This window comes from Oxyura jamaicensis, chromosome 2 (genome assembly GCF_011077185.1).
Source record: "Oxyura jamaicensis isolate SHBP4307 breed ruddy duck chromosome 2, BPBGC_Ojam_1.0, whole genome shotgun sequence".
In the NCBI taxonomy this organism is placed as follows: domain Eukaryota; kingdom Metazoa; phylum Chordata; class Aves; order Anseriformes; family Anatidae; genus Oxyura; species Oxyura jamaicensis.
In genome coordinates this window covers 44,656,251-44,675,614 of record NC_048894.1, presented here as the reverse complement: position 1 = coordinate 44,675,614, position 19,364 = coordinate 44,656,251, and the positions used below count along the sequence as shown (strand labels likewise).

The following is a 19,364-nucleotide window of genomic DNA, read 5'->3' as shown; positions in this document are numbered from 1 at the left end:
GTGGTAGATTTGTCACTGCTAGGTTAATGGTTGGACTTGATGAACTTAGAGCTTTTTTCTGACCTAAGTGATTCAAAGAATTAATGGCAGAAGTGAAATATTTGAGAAAGAATGATTTTATTCATATATTGGATTATTCAGAAAAAAAAAAGAAAAAAAAAAAAAGCTGAAAATGATTCAATGTTAGAAAATCCTCCACATCAAAGTGAAGTAAGTTCTAGTAATTCAATGACTGCAGGAAAAGTTAACACCATCCCAGCCAGACCCAGCACACCCTGGAAAGCTAAATGCTTTTTGGTATTTTTCTATACATAAGACAAATACAAACCAATGAACTAAAACATTTTGACATTAGTGTCTCAGATATGACATCATTTCATCAAAATATCTGAAGAGTTTATTTTATTCATTATATTTTAAAAGTGCACATGTTGGTGTTTTAGAAGAACGTTGTTGGAATACTTTAAACAATATGGTGTTGGCTAACAGAAGTGTCTCAGTTCTCAATATCTCAGATCAACTGAGCAATAATTTTCATTTTCTTTTCACTATTAAGTCACAAGATAAGAACATCACTAACAAGTATTTCATTCCGCTGAAATCTGGGAGCTGAGATGCTGTGTAAACCTTTCCCTTCAATCTCTTTTGCTCTTCATCTTGATAGCGTAACCAAAGATATAAAGTAATTTAAGTTTCTCTGCACTAAAAAGACTTTATACATGAGAACTCACATTCCTCTTTTGTTTCAAATCTGTTTTTGTTGCCTCCACAACCCCCATACCAGAACCAACTGCACATTTTCTGCTCTTTGTTGTAGTACCACTTCAGATCATAATTCTGACATTCTCCACTATCTCGAGCCAGGTCGCATGCATCTGGAAAAAGGAAATAAGAGAGAGTTTTAATGAAAGATTCCACACTGGCATTGGAATTTCAGGGAAAATAGCGTTCAGCACAAATTAGCAGTTGAGAGAGGTAGCCAGTGTTCAAAGTCTTAAAAGGAGTTGCTAAGTATCTACACACAAACCTACAATGTCCGTGAGGCCAGAGTCCCCTCTTATGATTGATTTGATTAGAAGGAATGTCTGAAACTAGATTTTCAGAGGCATAAACAGAAGAACTGCTAGAAGGTGTTCAGTCTTTTAACATGGATATTTTACCAACATTATTGTAAAATGATTATACCTCTTCTATAAAGCAGAGGCAAAGTTAGCACAAACTACTCTTCAAACTTTTCTGAATGTCCCTCTGCTTTACACCAGTATCCTTCAGTACATTTTCACAGTTGAACATACACAGATGGTTAAATTATCCGTAAGAGTCTCTTAGCCAAATCACAGAGCAATATAGAGTTAAACTGTATAAATGAGCCAAAAAGTAGGTGAAAGTTGCACACTTTGTAGCAATCTGGCATTAAGTAACTACAGATCACTACAAAGCACATTTCTCAAAAGGCAAATTCTCACACTGTGCTATATATTTTTAGAAGTAAATTGTTGGGTCACTAATTACAAATCAGGATTGAGAACTGCAGTCCACATATCTCCTGTAAGTGCCTTATGTCACCACCCCTGTGAGTGCAATGAGCCTGACTACTTCCTCACGGGAAACACTTCATTTGCAAAGTGAAAACAGTAACACATCTTCACTGTTAATGGAGAGCACTGATCCAAGAATGTAGACATGTAGTTAGGCCATGGGATCAATTCTATCTGTGCAGAGCAAGCCAGCCATGCACTGTGGATGTCTGGGATTTCAGAGGTATATTAGCTCTTAATTAAAAGATCCATCATTAAAACAGTTTTGCAAAAGCACTAGCCATCTCATTCGGGATGGGACTACCAGACATTCTGCAGAATCCTTTTTGACCGGAAAGATGAAAAACAGAGGGGTGGGAACTGTAGCAATGAGCAACAGCACCCAAAGTTATACAGACACCATTGCATTTTTCCAAATAAATTATCTCCAAGTATAGTCTACACAATACAAACACTTAATGGTGTTAAAAGGATGTTGGTAAGAAAACTGATCTCACAATCAGATTCACATACCTATTGAATCAAATGGCAAATCTGGAAAGAAATATGTGTAAATAGGAGGCAAAGTAAATATATATATATATTTTGACAGGATACCTCTGGTGAGGAATCCTGTTCTTCCTACAAGAACACATTGCAACAGAGGCATGTAATTAGTTGTTCCACATTGAGCTAAGTTAGCAGCATGAAGTAATTCAATAATTAAAGTGCAACTTCGGGATTTAATGTGTACAGTTGTTCTAGTAAATTGGATTATAACTTTATATTTTATTATCAATAAAAATTTATAAATCAAAGCTAAAATTTAAATGACACCTTCAGTTCAGTCTTTAATTACAATCTCTTACTGTATAGATCTGGACCAAATACAGACATGGCAACAAAAAAATTTGAAAAATGTAATTAATGGAAATGCTTCATACTGAGTAAATATTCAGCCAAGTCCTTCACAATTTAGAGTCTTTCTACAGAATTCAAAGAGATTTTTGTACTCTAAAATCATACCATAAACACTATAGTCAGCTCCAGTTTCCAGTGTTGCCTTTAGGTTTTCCTTTTTCTCCTGAGCTCCTCTATACTCTTGTGGCTTTTCTCCTTCAGCATCTTCCTCTGTGAAATACTCGTTCTCCTCAGAAGCATATCCCGTTTCTGGAAACGTGTATACAGGTTCTGTGCTAATTTCTCTACCTTTTTCCAGGACTCTACTTTCCATTGTTTCAATGTCATTTAAATAGCCACTTGAACCTGTTTCATCAATTTTGAAAAAGGGCATCCTGTGAAGGAGGGAGGGAAAAATAAAAAAATATTAAAAGAAAAAAAATAAAAAATCAAAACAGTGTTTAAGCACCAGTACGGCTATTAAAAGTACGTCTCATTCCTTCTGAACATTGCAAGATTTTTTTCTGTCAAAGCTGATTTGAATATAACTAGTAATCCAAAGGGAGATATCTTATGCCTGGAGATAAGTGTAAATATATAATTTTATCCCATACCCACACAACAAGTTTAATAGGCAGTTCCAAACCTTTCATTGATAGACACTCACTCTTGTTTGTCACCTCGATCTAAGTTTTCACATTCTTCTTGAAGTTCAGGAGGAGGATAAGTGTTAATTTTTTCTGTGGGGAAAGCATATGTGCCACAGGTAATTTTAAATTCCTCCAAACCCCAGTATGTTTAATAGAAAGCAAAAGCCAAAAACAAACAAAGAAACAAAAAAAAAATTTCTTGTGAACAGGAGATTGTATCTTTCAATAAGGAACACACCGTATCGACAAAGACTGGCACAATGTCCAGGAACACAGACATGATATTAGAGATCAGCTAGATGAGCGTGACCCTGCATCAATGGTTTATTCTTTTATCATGCTCTGTAATACACTACTTATCCTTCTATAGAAACTTTGATATCTAAGCACATGGTTATGATGGGGATTTTAAATCAGTGACAATTTCCTTCTTGATGTTCTCTTGCATATATTTCAAAGCACCTAAAAACTGCTCATCTACATGAATATGTCTTAGAAAGTTAAGAAGTACTTTCTCTGCTCTACAGAGGAGGAATAACTGCAGTAAAGAGAGGTTAAAGCTAGAACTGCTGATGTTTAACCTTTTATCTGTCCAAAAGCCTAAATAAGCATTAACAGGTCAGTAAATCTGGATCTGCCAAGGGTCTGAGGAGAAACGTAGCTGCCAAGGATCAGAGAAGAAATGGAGGCCTAAATCGGGAAAATAACTGTGCTTTCTTGGCTGAAGAATAGTCTTTCTTTAGTGACAGTTTAGTCAACATAGCCATAAAACTTAAGAAAAAACAAACAAACAAAAATACACTAGTTAAGATTTTGGCCTAAAGCACCGTTTTTGAATATATTATTCTGTAGTCACTAGCACTGACTAGTGAAAGACATTCCACTAAGAAAGACACCAAGGCTGTGGAGCATGTTCAGAGAAGGGCTATGAAGCTGTTGAAGAGCCTGGAACACAAGTCCTGTGAGGAGAGGCTGAGGGAACTGGGGCTGTTTAGTCTGGAGAAAAGGAGGCTCAGGGGAGACCTCATTGCTCTCTACAACTACCTGAAAGGAAGGTGTGGGGAGCAGAGGGTCGACCTCTTCTCACAGGTGACTAGTGATAGGACTAGAGGGAATGGCCTCAAGTTACACCAGGGGAGGTTCAGGTTAGAAATCAGGAGACATTTATTCTCAGAAAGAGCAGCCAGGCATTGGAATGGATTGCCTGGGGAGGTGGTGGTGTCACTGTCACTGCAAACTATAGATGAAAGACAGACTAGTTAGGATATGACTAGAAAGAATGATAGTGCATACACTGACTACCTTTTTCTACACAGCATTTTATCATTCTTTCTGTAATTTATGCAAACACCATTGCATACTACTTACGTTGTAGCAGATTTAGAAATGCCCGGCTAAACCTCTGCGCATATGCCATCTCAGATGTTGAAACCCTGCCCAATGTCAGTAAGTGCTGATCTGTGGGGGAGCTTGACAATTCCATCAGCTCATTGTCATTTACATTACTGCCAAGCGCAAGAGTGAATACAGTAAATCCTTGGCACTTGACTCCAAGTGAAATATCTTTCAGCTTCTGTCTGTCCCATGTGCTTGTTTTGCTTCCAGTTATTACAAATATAACCCTGTGTTTTCTTTGTCTGGGATCTTTAAAAAATACGTTTTCAACTGTCCACTGTAGTGCAGAAGCAATGGCTGATGACCCTTCCAGTTGGCGAACAGACTCCTGGATATGGTTCTTCATCAGATCTTTATTAATGTATGTTCCTAGATTAAATTCCAAGGCCACAGGGGTTTTGCTTCTGTCAGGCAGGAAGCCCCTGCGAGCCTGTTGTACCAATGCCACTCTGATGCCTGCATGTGATTCACTTGGCTGTGAGGCAATATCAAACTGATCTACCATGTCGCTCACAAAGTCTTTGACTCTCTGAAACTCTTCACTGGTGATGCTGTGAGAGCTGTCCACAATATAAGCAATATCCATATCCATCTGAAGAGGTAGAGAAACGGGCACTTCACAGTGCTTACTGGGCTTGCATTTATCTAGAGAAGAAGAGCCAATATGCAGCAAACTATTTAGCAATATAGCAAAAACAATAGTTTAGAAAAATACATTTTTGAGTCCTATTTACCTACTTTTTCTTAAATTTTTTATTTAAAAAAAAAAAAACACAATGAATTTAGCAATCAGAAATGTTGTTGTTCTTATTAGAAACAATGGATGAATTTTGTTAAACAAGGTTTCGAGATATCATGGGAAATTACTCAAGTATGAAATCAAAAAGTGTCCATAAGGTAAAAACAGATCAAAGTTCCCCAGAGAATTTTTATATCAAAAAATAAACATGGCAAAGGACACTGGAGCAAATTCTGTTTTTTACATCAGACCACTGTTCAACATGCTGAAACATTATCATCATTTAGCAATTTCTCCCCACCTCAAAATACAGAATTTATAGTAAACAAACATATTTTCCTAGAAACATGACATTATCTTAAGTGGATTTCTGTTATAATTAAATAGTAATTGGATAGCAATTAAATAGCTTTTGTGGTTTTGAGACTCTAATTCTTACTATTCATATTGCTCAGAAGAATTATTGCACTCTACAGGTAACTGAAAGGAGGCTGTAGCAAGGTGGCGGTTGGTCTATTCTCCCACATGCCTGGTGACAGGACGAGGGGGAATGGGCTAAAGTTGTGCCGGGGGAGGTTTAGGTTGGATATTACGAAGAACTTCTTTACTGAAGGGGTTGTTAGTCACTGGAATAGGCTGCCCAGGGAAGTGGTTGAGTCACCATCCCTGGAGGTCTTTAAAAGACGTTTAGATGTAGAGCTTAGGATTATGGTTTAGTGGAAGATTTGTTAGCGTTAGGTCAGAGGTTGGACTCAGTGATCTTGGAGGTCTCTTCCAACCTAGACTATCCTGTGATTCTGTGATTATTTTTTTCAAAAACATAGGATTTGCTATTGAAAGTGTAAAAAGCCCAATACAACAGCTGGAATATGTAAAATGTCTTACCAAAGCAAAGTGTACAATATATGATGCTGTCCAAACTCTCATCCTGTTGTCTTTTCCAAACAAATAATTGAAATCTTCCAGTATTATCACTCTAGGTTTTAAAGCAGACATAAAAATAATGTTAAAATGTGTATACACCAAACACAGACCACGTTTTCTCTTTGTTCTTAATTCTTAGTATCATTACTACTTTTCTACTGAAATAGATTTTGTCCCTAACTGGGTGGTTTCACTGCTATTGTAATACTGAACAGGCAGACAGAAGACTTCAGTTGCCACCTGGAGCATTCTATCTGCCCTGGAGCATTACAAGATCTCCATGTTCCTAAAGATTTAACACCATGCTATACAGAGATTGCTAAACCCTTGCAACTCCTAATGACAATTAACTGGTATTAACACTTTTAGTAGCCAGTTTAAGACAGTCATAATAGATCATTCAAAGCTAGCTCAAATATTTCTGAATGGTGTTGTACTTAAGTCCTATGTACACATTCATTTTATGCTTTGCCTTTCTACTCTTCATAGAATCTAGATTAGGTAGGGATTCAACTTTTATTCTCTGTATGCATAAGGTGGCCCATATCTTGATTAGGGTGGCTGTGTGCTACTATACTACAAATGAGGGGAAAAATGAGACATCGTGTGATTGCAACTGGAAATAAATGAAAGAAAATGAATGAAAGAAAAATCTCACAATTTCAATTCCTGTCATCAAATCTTTTATGTGCAGGTCACAATAGCCTTCCCTTGACAATGAAGAGCATATATTCCGGCCTGAGTAACACAGTCTTTCAAAAAAATGTGGAGGGGAGACATCTTTATAGATGTCAGTGGAAATCTCAGCATAGGTAAAACATACTAACACTTTTTGCCAGTGAAGGCTCACAACTTTCATTCTTTTCTTAGGAGGGTGCTACAGAGAAAAGGGCATGATTTTATGTCTCAGCTCTTTTAGAGAAAGAAAAATCCTCCTTGTGAAAATGCTTTTTTGGGAGATAAACTTCTAGCATTAGAACAACAAATATTTTGCCTGTGATGAACTGAAGAAATACATATTCTCCAGCAGAAAAAGTTGGTCACACAAAGGCTTGAGGAATCATGAAGATGCTTCACCAACCTCTTACCATTTTACTTCCCTGAAATAAACAAAGAAAAAGGGAGTCTGTATTTTTTTTTGGGTGGTGGTGGTGAGGTTGGTTACCATTCCATCACTGTAACCATAAAGGAGAGCTGGGCAGTGAGGTTTGCTTTTGTTTTTCCCATTGCTAAGCAGCTACTCATAGCTTTGCCTTGAAGTTGGCTAGGTTGCTGTTACTCAAGATTGCTCTGTATTCTAACATTTTCATGTGCTATTTAGAAGTCTGCATTGTTCACATCTCAGTATAACCTTCTATTTATTTCTTTGGGAAGTTTAAAATGCCCAGTCTAACCGTTCTTCCAGACAACGGGAAATATGGATTAAATGGAAAATGTGGGTGTTCTTTTTCTAATCTTTTCTACTCTTAAAACTGACTTACAGAAAGTTGGCACCTTTGTAAATAACACATTATATGCATTCAGATTCATAATCTGCTTATACTAATAAAACAAAATAATGATGCTTGCTCTTATTTAACCAGTGAAGCAGCCCAGGGAATAATCTTCCTTCTCATATGCCAACAGAATTCTTTCATTCAGATTAATTAACATTCAGCCAAACAAATATGTGAATTGTCTAATAGATAAGAGGCTACATGAGAAAAATTGCAATACAAAATATTAAAGAACTGACTTAGATGCTACTAAATCACAATTTGGCCTCCACCTCTTACATTTTTCATTACATGTAACTCAATTTCCTTCTGTAGGGATGACTGTGAAGAAACAGCAGTTAGAAAGAATTTATTTTTGAAAAAGTTAGAACTGAACACAGATGGTACGAAAAGAAATTGAAAAGAGAGATAAATATTTAATTCATATTATCAAACCTTAAAGAAACCTAGAATTGTTGTCCTTTGGTGCCTGGAAAAATGCAGTGCTTATTTTCTGTTTACTACCTTTTCATATAAAGTCATATTTTGAAAGGAAAGGCTTTACTTCCTCTTGTACTACTGGAAATACAGCTATCAAAAATGGTTTTGCTTTTGGAAAACAAATCAGTATACTGGAAGCCTTCTACTACTGCTCTTTCTAGAAACAAGGGCCACGGCTGTTCTTTTTGTCTGTTTGTTTTGTTTTTGATTAGTTAGTAAATGTCACAATTTCAAAAGAGAAACAACACGGGTAACTAAATGAAATTTAAAAGTTATTGAAATCATATGATTTGTCCCAAAACAATGAGTTATAAGTAATTCACAGGCAGAAAGAGGTCAAAAGGTGATCATTATGTCAAGTGAATCAGTATTTCTTTGTTAAAATAGTATACAACTTACTAGCTTGAGAGCATGCTTTACTCAAATATTAGTAGCTACTAAGCAAAAGGACAACTGATCCAATTTTCTGTAGTCAATCTACTTACTGAAAAGGCACGTTTGACATTTGGCACTTCAGTGAAGGCAATAACCACTGGAGTGATATCCAAGGCACTCAACTCCAGTACAGCTGTGTTGATAGCCATATCATCCTGAGACGGACCGTTGGCAAAAAATATGGCAACTTTTCTTGTGAGGATTCCCTGACGAACCCGTTTGAAGACATTTCTTGCAACAAATCTCATGGCTGCCCCAATATTACGTTTGCCAGTGGATCTCTCCAGTGGTATTCTCTGGACTGCTTGGAGCAACAAGTTGTTTTTTTTGAATTCTGAGAAGCGGATGAGATAACGCGTGTTGACATTGAAAGAAACAATGGAGACACGAGCGCCTGTTGGGCAATTGCTTTCGCTGATCTTAATGGTCTTCAGCAATAACATAACAATGTTTCTCATCCTTTCAAATGCAGCTGGAGTAACATCTTCAGACATATCAAAGGCAAACACCACCTCAGTTGGATAAAGTGGACAGGTGCCTGTATCTTGAAACAAAACATTTGTGTCAAAGTATTTCCACAACTCAAAATTTGTTATTTTTTTTTCAACTCTATGAAGAATGGGCATGCAGAGGGCTGATGGGCTTACCTGATGAGCAAGCTGGAATGAAGAGATGGAGAGGAGATAAATTATTTTGGAATCACATTCATGAAAAGAGAGACATATTCACTCTTTAAGGAGCCTGATCTAAAGCTGGGACAAGTATCAGAAACTGTTACAAGGGACAACACTTCTCTTCAACAATCAAATACTCAAAACAGTGCAATTTGACTGGATTAGATTTAAAAATGTTGTTCTAGGTTCTGCTAAGCAGAGAAGGGTGAGAGGGAATGAATACTTCTGAACAGGAGGACAGATGATATACAAACACATTAGTCTCTGAGAAGTGACCAAAGGGTGATTGGCACAATGCCAAAGAAATAATTTAATTTTAAATGTAGAGAAGAGAGATTTGTTACAATTTTTGTAATTACAAGGTAGGAAAAACAAGCAGAAAGTGTAAATCTGCTTTAGATACCTGCTGAAAAAATCTGACAATTAAAAGCTAGTAGTCAACATCAACCCAAGCCCTCATACAAACTAACAGTCTACAGGGCTTCCAGTGGAGGCTTTTTCTTTTAATGGTGACTAGGTGGAGTCAGAGTAAAAGAATATGCTCCCTACTTACGACAGTTTTTTCGTGTAAAATTCACAAGTTCACAAGGCTGCAGGAGCAAAAAGAAAAAACAATTAACAGCAAATCCCAGACTATTCCAGACTGGGAATTTTACTTCTGGTACGAGTTGAAGGTCCGATCTAAGCTGCTGAACTCTCACTTGGAGTCCAGATTCATACATTCCAGTTCCTCTCTATTTCAAATTGTACAGGGGCTTTGTCCCTGATGCCTGATGCAGAAATTAAGTTTTTTTTTCAGACATGCTCTGTTGGCATTTAGCTATGATTTGGAGTATGAAACAACTATTTAGCCATTTTTTATTTTGTGTAGTAATCATACCTAGGAGGTCACTGGGCAATGGCACTTCCAAAGGAGAATGAGTAGCAACTTGCAGAGGAAGAGGGAGGTCTGTGAAGAAGGAATGGACTTGTCCTCCCCTCCTTGGAAGGCAGAATGTACCTGCAGCAGTATTGCCTGCAGATACTAGTCTGTACAAGGGTTAGATTAAGCCTTTACTTAGGAATGTTCATCCTATATGGGTTAGGATTCTGAAGAAATCCTGCCCTGCTATTCCCAATGAAAATAGCTATTGTTGAGGAAATGCCTTTCTTTACAACAGGGTGAGAAATAACCCTAAACATGAGTTGGTGTTTAAACTGATGTGAATAAGGTAACAGATAAAGGAATATTAATGGCCCTAAAGTTTGTAAATAGTGTAAATTCATCTGCATATTTTTTTCCTTATTTGCCTAACATAAGGATCCACTGTACTCTGACAAGTATTTGAAAAGGATAGTGTTTTATAACAATTAAATGTGCTCATTGCATTCAGTGCATACAAATAGATGATGACTAAAACTTAGTTCCACGTACAATGCAGTTAGCTATGAGGTAATTACTTACTTCCATTGAAATGGTGCCTCTTGGTCCCTTCGCACCCTGAAATAAATTAAATACAGATCCAGAAAATCAGACTCTGATAACATATTTCCATCTATGACTCTGTAGGCCAAAGAAAATGCAGACACACTGTGTTTCCCCAGTAATCATTTGCTGATTTGAAATATGAGGAGGCAACACTGCTCAGCACAGATTTCCGAGGGCCTGAAAGAGTTGCAAACCACTAGTCGGACCTATTTCTCAGCACATTTTCCTTCCTGTTCTTTTAAATATTCACTACCTGTTGCTCTTGAGGACTAGTATCAATAAGGATTGGATCTCCTTTCTTGTGCCACCAGGCTGATTCAGTATTTTTTATCATAAAAAACACTATCAAATATTCCATTAATCTAGTAGTAAGTTTAAGAGCAATCTAAGAGCTTTTTTTAAAAAAAAGAGCTTTTTTTTTTTTTTTAAAAAAAAAAAAAACGGTACATTACCATAGGTCCTGATGGCCCTTTGTCCCCTGGATCTCCCAGAGAACCTGGTATGCCAGCATAACCCTGTAAATAGAAAAACAAAAGTTTTATTCTTTATAATTCCACATACAAGTGCAGAATTTCAGCACAGAAAATCCTCTAAAACTACACTGTGAGCTGGAAACACTCAGGGCATATGGGCTTTACTTACAGAACTCTTCAAAGAATTAACAGATTTATCATTCTTACCCTTCTACCCCTAACTCCTTTGGGTCCTTTAGCTCCTGGAATACCTGGGTCTCCATCTTCTCCCTGAAAATTAATGAAATCTAGAGCTTTATGTGAAAGGAGAAAACAGACAGATTTCAAACAAGAACACTGTAAAACAAGAAATAATGAGAGCAAGCATGTCCATTTAATCATACCTCTGGACCAGGATACCCTATGAATCCAGGTTCTCCCTGCCAAAAGAAAGAAAATAAGACTTCATAAGAATCTAGAACTTTGTGATATGCTTAGCATTTGATTTCTTTAAACCAAAAACTATTTCAAAATTATTCGTGGTGTTTGAGTCCATTCAAGTAGCATTGGCTACTCCTCTGGTGTCAAATGACTCCATTTTAGATTAACAAATTTTCATGTAAAGCAAGAGCATTGTAAATCATTCCAACAGTTTCTGAATTTTCAACAGCATCCCATTTCTCAAATAATGTTTTAACAAAAATTATTTATGAATCCTAGTAAAATACAGCAGAAATCTTATTCAGTGATCATGAGTAAAACAAAATATTCAAAGCAATGTTTAAAAGCACTTTCAGAATGCTGTACATTCCATACTGAGCAGTGATACCATAACATATTATTGGCATATCAGAAGTCACTTCATTAATTGTTTTGGGATACTTCAGTTCTTGGTATACTCTGCCTGTGTATCAAAAACGAGAACTCTCAGGAAGATTGATCAGAATGAAAGCATATCTTTCCTTGACATTAGAGTAACTAGCAGAATTCACACTACTTATGTGTGTCCTTGTTTTAAGAGTTCTTTTCTATGAAACTAGACATGGTTGTCAAACATCACAAAGCAATCAAGGTTTGCCCAGCAGATTTTTATCACATGACTTTATCCTATTATTTCTAGAAAGTTACATGCATATAGACCCCACATTATAAATAAGAGTGTAATTTAACTCGTGTACCTCTGCGATTTATAGCAGCCTTAAGCCTATGCACTTAGCTATTAGAGGAAAATCAGTTCTTTCTGGATCATCATTCTGGGTTGAATTATTTTTAATTTTATTTTTAATCTAAGCCCTGCCAAGCCTTGGGCAAATATATCAGTGTATAAGAAGGACTTTAAGTCAATCTTTTAAAACAATGAATAATGACAAGGAGATTTAGCAGAAACCTTTTCTCTTCATTTGTCAGGGAGGATCTTCCCTGAAATAAACAAGTGCTCCTACTTATTTTATTTGAAGAGATTAAAAGAACTAGTCTTGTATGTAACAGATGTGTAACCTGTGAAAATCTCTCATCAAAGGAAATTGTTGGGGCTAAGAAGGCAAGAAAACAGATTTTTTTTATTTTTTTTTTTTAACAAGAAGTGTCAAGAGTCATTTTTATAATAAGCCATTTGAAAAACAAAACAAAACAAAAGAAACAAACAAAAAAAAACAGGAAAAAACAAGAGATCATCAGTTGGAGAGACTCCTGGAAAGCCTCTTTTGCAGCTTCTGCAGCATTATTCTTCTCCCACAAAAAGATCAGAGAGTGAAACAGATGGGCCTCCAGTGAATCCACTGGATTGCTTCTGTTTCCCAAACAAGAGGAAACAAAGTTGAAAACAAGAGTGGCTAGTCAAGCAGACTGGAGCATGGAGAAAGCACTGGGTACTCCAAAAAGTTCAACTTACATCCCCATATTCATACACACCGAGGAAAGGGTGAGTGGATCTCAAAAGAGCAGCTCCTTCCCATTCATTCTCATGTGTTATCATCATGAGTCACCACTTGTTCAGAATGGGAGCATAATTCTCACTCCAGTCTTCAGTGATCACCAGAGTGAGTCAATCTGTGTTTGTATCAAACCATATTCCTAAGCTCTCATGTAACAGAATCGGAGGTCACAGCCACATTTGTTTCAGTTTAAGATAACCCTTTTCAGAATTTCTCACAAGGATGGATGTGGGAAGGCTAAGCCTCTCCCTGAACCTCAGGAGCACACTGTGGCCACATCTTACATCCCTCTTGAATCAGCTTTGATGGTCCTATTAAAAGTGACCTTGTGCAATGGAGACAGGGACACTCTGACTCCCAACACTTACCTTTGCTCCTTTGCTCCCTTCAGGACCACGCACGTTTCTGCCATCCATGCCCTGCAAAGGTTTAATATAATCAGTTAGCTTTTAATAAAGGATTGGATTTATATCCAGTTCCATTTTGGAAAAGAGACCTCCCATTTCAGTGCTGTGTCCAGGCTGCTGATACTGACGAAGTAGGACAAGCTATTATGACAAAGTCCAAATGATGGCAAAATCCATACAGAGAAAAAAGGGATTAAGGCCATTCTCCACTGTATGACCTACCTCTAGCATATTCTTTTTAGCACATATAGAGAACCTGAGTGAAAAGATATTATCTCTAGACAACAAGGAATCTGGTTTCCATAAGGAAATTGAGAATCAAATGTGAAATCATTTTAATTGCGTCAAACAGTGAAAATAGAAGAAGGGAATGAACTGAACTTATCCAGCTGAAAGAATGTTAAAGAACAGGGGTCCAGGACTAGGGCAGAAAGACTCACTTGTACACCTCTCGGTCCAGCTGGTCCCAGAGGGCCTTTCTCTCCAGGATCACCAGGTTCACCCTGTCATAATTGAAATGTAACAAATATTATTTTGGCTCATTCAGGAGAACTTGTTTCTGAAATGTAAACTTGTCTGCTAGACTGAAATGTGCTTATACTTTTTACAGGCTACGTGATGCAGATCAAAACATTCTGTTACATGCGATATTTGAGAGAAGGTTTCTTGGGTATGTAACTGGAAAGCACTGGACAAATCAGAAGACAATGGGAAAACCTCATGGGCTTTCCTCAAAAAAACCTCCCATTACACAGAACTTCCTGTCTATTGGCAAGAATGTTTTAGAGGAAAAGTTATATTAAAGTAGGCGGAACATATCTTGGAATTCTACCAGCATGAAAGCATCTGTTGGTAGCAGAGGATATTTCTCAGGAAGGCTGTTTGGTCTGTGTTTTCAGTCCTCTTTTTTCAGTCCTCTTGCAAGTTTTCTTTCCTTTTTTTTTTTTTTTTTTTGTTTGTTTGTTTCCACTTTCTTATTGAACTTTCTTCTAACAAGAACCCCAAATATAAACTACACAGAACCAGACTCTGATTCTGAGTGATTCCAGTGAAAAACAGTTAATATGGTGGCTACAGCAGAAGACAGGGTGATTAAATCCAATGTTTCTTCCTAACTTTGTCACTGTGTTTTCACACAGCGACTCTTTTCACAGCAGTACTCTGACATTCTGAGACCTCTCTGTACTGAATGTAATAACTCTTCAAAGACTAAAAAGGTATTCGCTATGCCTTCTAGATCCAGAAGTACAACAACACCTAAAATCATGTATTTTTATTTAATAGTCTCCTGTATCAATGCACATTAATTACAAGAAAGTAAAGGATAACATTTATTACAAGTAGCTGAGCCATAATGTGGACCATGTATTAGGATAAGCCTTTCTGCTGAACTTCATGCTTATTTAGTTCTTCTCAACATATTAATTCCTTTATAATAGCCATCCTAACAGTCAGGGGTCTGTGAACTGGCTAGGAATCTTTGGAACAAAAAGGTTAAAATGAACAGTTATGCTTCGTTAACTGGTACTTATTTTCAAAAAATTTACAGAGTTTAAGAATCTTAAAACAAGCTCAAGGGTCACCACAGCCATACCCCTACTACAGTTTGTGAGAAGCCAGGTCCCATCAAGAACCATGACCACAAAAGCAATTAGAACAGCAGTCATGCTGAGTAATGGCTTCATAGTATAGCTCTGACACTGGTAAGTGACCTTGAACACATTTCTTGCCTTCCCATGCAGTTTAAAAATTCTTACAAAACTTAACATTTTTTACATGTTCCACATCAACAACACAAGTGTTAATTCATGCTTTTTCAGTCAGATTCTAGAATGACACGCTCATATTGCTGCGATCATATGTTTTAAAAAACGTTTACCTTTGCTCCTGTTGCACCTAGCTTTCCAGCAGAGCCAGGTAGACCTGGGGGACCCGGACTAGCCTGTAATCAGAAATATCAGTAAAATGGTATAGGATGAAGAATTCAAGGCTTCATTACCCTCGAGGTTCATTCACTGCTACTTTAAATTATTGTAGAATCAATGTAGACACTAGAACATAAACAGAATTTGCCAAAGCTTTTGAGGACCACAATAAGTTATGGATCAAGCTATCATTCAAGTTATTTCCTGGTTTCTGTGTGACTACTCTAAAACTTCCAAAATGTTATTAAGTATGATATAAATATTATTTTCTATCTACATAGCTATTACGAGTATGACAGTGAAAGCACAAGCAATATGAATATATATATATATAAATATGCACACATATAAATGGGTACGTAAGCTTGAACATGACTAAAGTAGATATCCAAATCTGACATAGTCAAATGTTCTAATCCTGAGTTATACCGGTTTAATTCCAGAATAAGACCCCCCCAAATCAACAGCATCACATAAATGCAAGGAAGATCAGAAGTCAGTGCTCAATGGTTAAAACCTCATCATACCTTAGCATTAAATCTCACGTCATATTTTAATGAAACCACTGACAAGCTGAATATCTAACTATGCCCTCAACTCATCCAGTGGACCTGTAGGTGCTGCAAGCCATGGTGTTACTCCTGATACTATGGAACTGAGAAAGGAATATAAAGCTAAGGAATCTAAAACTAACTCTGAAGTTCTCTTCCTATTCACCCACCTAAACTTATTTAACAAGATTTGCAGCCTCATAAGACCATCAGTGTGCTTAAGAAATATACTGAAAAATCTTCAGTTTCTTTGCTCTGTACATTTGTTAAAAACTCATTAGAAGAATAACACAAACACTGAAAAATGAAAAGCCCTAAGGTGTGCAGCAAGGATATATTATTTATTTAAGGCTAACCTGAGGGCCTGGCATTCCCTGTGGTCCTGGAGGTCCTTTGATCCCTTGCAGTCCTCTTGGGCCCTGACATAAACAGACATTGAAAGAAAAGTCAGTTCAGTGCTCATAGCCTTTCAACGAAGATTAGATTACTGCAATGACCAGAATTCAAGGGCCTGTTTGCAAGCCTCAATGCACAGTTGAAACTTCTGTCTGTTGTACGAATTAGACCTGGTGAAGCAGCTGAGAAGGTCACTGCCTGAGGGCTATACTCAGAGAGTCTCTATGGTGTCTATGATACCAAGAAGACGTTACGTAACACACTACTAGGTGTGCTTTCTCCAGATGTCGATATTGTCAGTGGATGGAGAATATTAAAACTGGAATCTACAATAAGCATTCTACCACTATGGTTCTCTTTAAAATAATTCCACAAACCTTTTTTTTTTTTTAAACTCTGAAGTTTTTTTTTTTTTTAAAAAAAAAAAAAACTCTGAAGTTTTTGTTTGTTTGTTTGTTTGTTTTTGTTTTTTAAAAAAGGATTTTCTCATTGGTTTTGTCAGTCAGTATATGATTTTCATAATTTTAAAAACACTTTGGAAATAGAGTACATTCAAAAATGCAATAGATTATGTACTTATTACTAGCAATTTCTAATGAGTTCATTTTGAAGATCTGCTTGACATTATCCAGGAAGCTAGAGACATTTTGACTAAATTATTTATTCTGGCTACTCATTTTCCTCTTGATTTCACTAGAAGCCGCATTTGCATAAACAAAATAGAAACTTGGCCCATTTAATTCCTCAGGGCCACAGAGATCTGCCAAGGATTTTTCCTCATAATATTAATTAGTTGAATAAAACAAAGCATTCCAAAAGAAAAACAAAAGATTAAGAGTGACAACTCATTTTCTGCACAGCTAACATGTACACCATTTCTAAAATTCTTTTAGCTACCTGTGGGCCTTTAAAACCAGGATCTCCTGGGTAACCTGGTTCCCCCAGATCTCCTTGTCCACCCTGCAGAACAAAAGGAAACGTTAAAAAAAGAAAGGAGGGGGGGGATGAGGGAAGAAAAGAAATTAACACCTGTCATATACATATCAACAGGTAATCATTTCATGTCTGCACAGAGTATTAGCTGACAGAATGTTTTCCAGTGTTTCTAAGCAGCTTTCAATCTGCTTCAACTTCCAGTTAAGAAAACTCAATTGAACAGTAAAATAATTTAATAGCTTCTTTTTTTTTTTTTTTTTTTTTTGTATATGGTGTGTGATGAACACTTGAGGTACAGAGCAAAATGTCAGTTGCATTTGCTTCGCATTTTACACCACAATCTCAGAAATATTCCTGCATTCCTGCAGCCTTTCCATCCATTCCTCATCTTTAGCAACAGTCTCTTTTCTACTTGTGTTCCCAAATTTGCCTTAATAATAAATGAGACTGTCCTTTTATTTCAACAAAAGTTTTGTTTTCAACAAAACCTTTCCAGTTCTAAATCTTTCAAGCCAGGAGTGCCTCACCCGAGGCTGTCTTGGCTTGAAATACACTTGTTGTTGCTGAATACTTGTATCTTGGATCACATTCAAATTTCTCCTGTAAAGAGGAACAAATGCTCAGGCTGGACATATAACTGCATGTAAATAGGCAGAAACAGTGTTAGCCACTCACCTTTACACCTGGAGGGCCTCTTTGACCTTCTGCTCCCTAGGAAGGAATGGCATGAGATTACACCCGGAACACCAAGCAATGTGAAACAACAACTTTTAATTAAGTAAATACATTCAACTTACGGAGACCAGAGACTATTTCCAAAGAAAGAAAAATCCCATTTGTTTAAGGTAAAAATGAAAAAAAAAATGGATTTGGGACAGAAATCCTTACACAAGTATTACCCTCACCAAAGAAAAGGTCCTTAGTGAGTGAAGAGGGAAGACATCTCAACAGAATTCTGGAAAACATATTCCCAGTCAGCTGCTCCTTGGCTAAGATAAAAAGAGTCATCTCCTCTACCTTTGAGCCAAAAGGTATGCACTGCTTCCCTCTGCACACTGTTCAGAAGCACTAGTGAACATGATTGTTAAACTTAACATCACTAGCAACCTTCAAGATGCTTCTGCAGCTTGGATGAGAAGTGATCATGATCTTATAAATTAGCATTAGGAACCTTTCTAACAGACTAGAAGCAGTGATTTCATAGGTTCCAGTCCCCAGTGGATGAAAAAGAGCAGCAGGCACATGGACCTTACTGTCACAGGGAGAACGGAGGGATAAAAATATATATGGCAAAATTACCAGGCTATTAAGCCTCACAGAAAAGGCTGCACTGAATTTAAGGCTTGCAATTTCAGATGAATCAGACCTGAAATTAATTTTATAGCAAATTCCTGATTAAAAAAACAAAAAACAGAAACAAACAAAACAACAGCAAAAACCACTGCAATACATATAAGCTAGTAAATTTGAAGCCAAGTATATCGAACTATGAAAATTGTAGATTTACTTTCCCTCTCATTGCAGGAGTTTTATATGTGGGATAAAAGGAAGAAGTGAAAAATTGGTTGTCTCAATGGGAACACCACTGCATCTTAGATCAGTTATTTTCAACCTGTATTGATTACTATTCTTACATTAGGGCCATCATGACCCTGCTCTCCTCGGAGTCCATGTGGTCCTGGGTCTCCCTGCTAAACAAAGTAAAGAACAAGCACTTTAAATAGTTTCTTTTTTCTTGTAATTACACATTTTTCTTTTTATGATCCTTCTTTTATTCTTCTCCTAAGTAATTTCACTTCAGTCAGTTGCATCACGCTAAATGCTGACTTGTTTTCTGCAAACAATTCCTGATCATCAATTATAAATGAGATAGACTATGCTTGTTTTGAATTTCAAACCATTATCCACCATCAATTACAGATACTTTCCTACTACTTATCTTTGCTTATTGTTCTAAATTAAGTGTGACAGTCAATGGGCTGTGCTCTTGTGTTAGATTTACTTTCTTGCAGTATGGCTCAAAAACCTAGTAAAAATTAAGACATCACTTTATCAGCACGTAACCAAGTTCTTATGTTCTACTGG

At 36.8% G+C, this 19,364-nt stretch overlaps 1 protein-coding gene across 1 annotated transcript in view; it reads right to left on the bottom strand.

The window, feature by feature from the left end:
* Positions 1 to 389: 389 nt before the first annotated feature.
* COL6A6 (collagen type VI alpha 6 chain) overlaps positions 390 to 19,364 on the bottom strand; it is a 52,179-nt gene continuing 33,204 nt past the window's right edge. The window contains exons 23-41 of the mRNA XM_035318618.1: positions 18,914 to 18,967; positions 17,955 to 17,990; positions 17,241 to 17,303; positions 16,304 to 16,366; positions 15,351 to 15,413; positions 13,912 to 13,974; positions 13,433 to 13,483; positions 11,535 to 11,570; positions 11,359 to 11,421; positions 11,131 to 11,193; positions 10,655 to 10,690; positions 9,764 to 9,800; positions 9,184 to 9,195; positions 8,587 to 9,080; positions 6,087 to 6,177; positions 4,436 to 5,107; positions 3,085 to 3,157; positions 2,544 to 2,812; positions 390 to 875 (exon numbers count right to left, since the gene is read on the bottom strand). Coding sequence (XP_035174509.1) covers positions 703 to 875; positions 2,544 to 2,812; positions 3,085 to 3,157; positions 4,436 to 5,107; positions 6,087 to 6,177; positions 8,587 to 9,080; positions 9,184 to 9,195; positions 9,764 to 9,800; positions 10,655 to 10,690; positions 11,131 to 11,193; positions 11,359 to 11,421; positions 11,535 to 11,570; positions 13,433 to 13,483; positions 13,912 to 13,974; positions 15,351 to 15,413; positions 16,304 to 16,366; positions 17,241 to 17,303; positions 17,955 to 17,990; positions 18,914 to 18,967 — 2,412 coding nt within the window. The 3' untranslated portion in view covers positions 390 to 702. The remainder of the gene's footprint in view (positions 876 to 2,543; positions 2,813 to 3,084; positions 3,158 to 4,435; positions 5,108 to 6,086; positions 6,178 to 8,586; positions 9,081 to 9,183; positions 9,196 to 9,763; positions 9,801 to 10,654; positions 10,691 to 11,130; positions 11,194 to 11,358; positions 11,422 to 11,534; positions 11,571 to 13,432; positions 13,484 to 13,911; positions 13,975 to 15,350; positions 15,414 to 16,303; positions 16,367 to 17,240; positions 17,304 to 17,954; positions 17,991 to 18,913; positions 18,968 to 19,364) is intronic.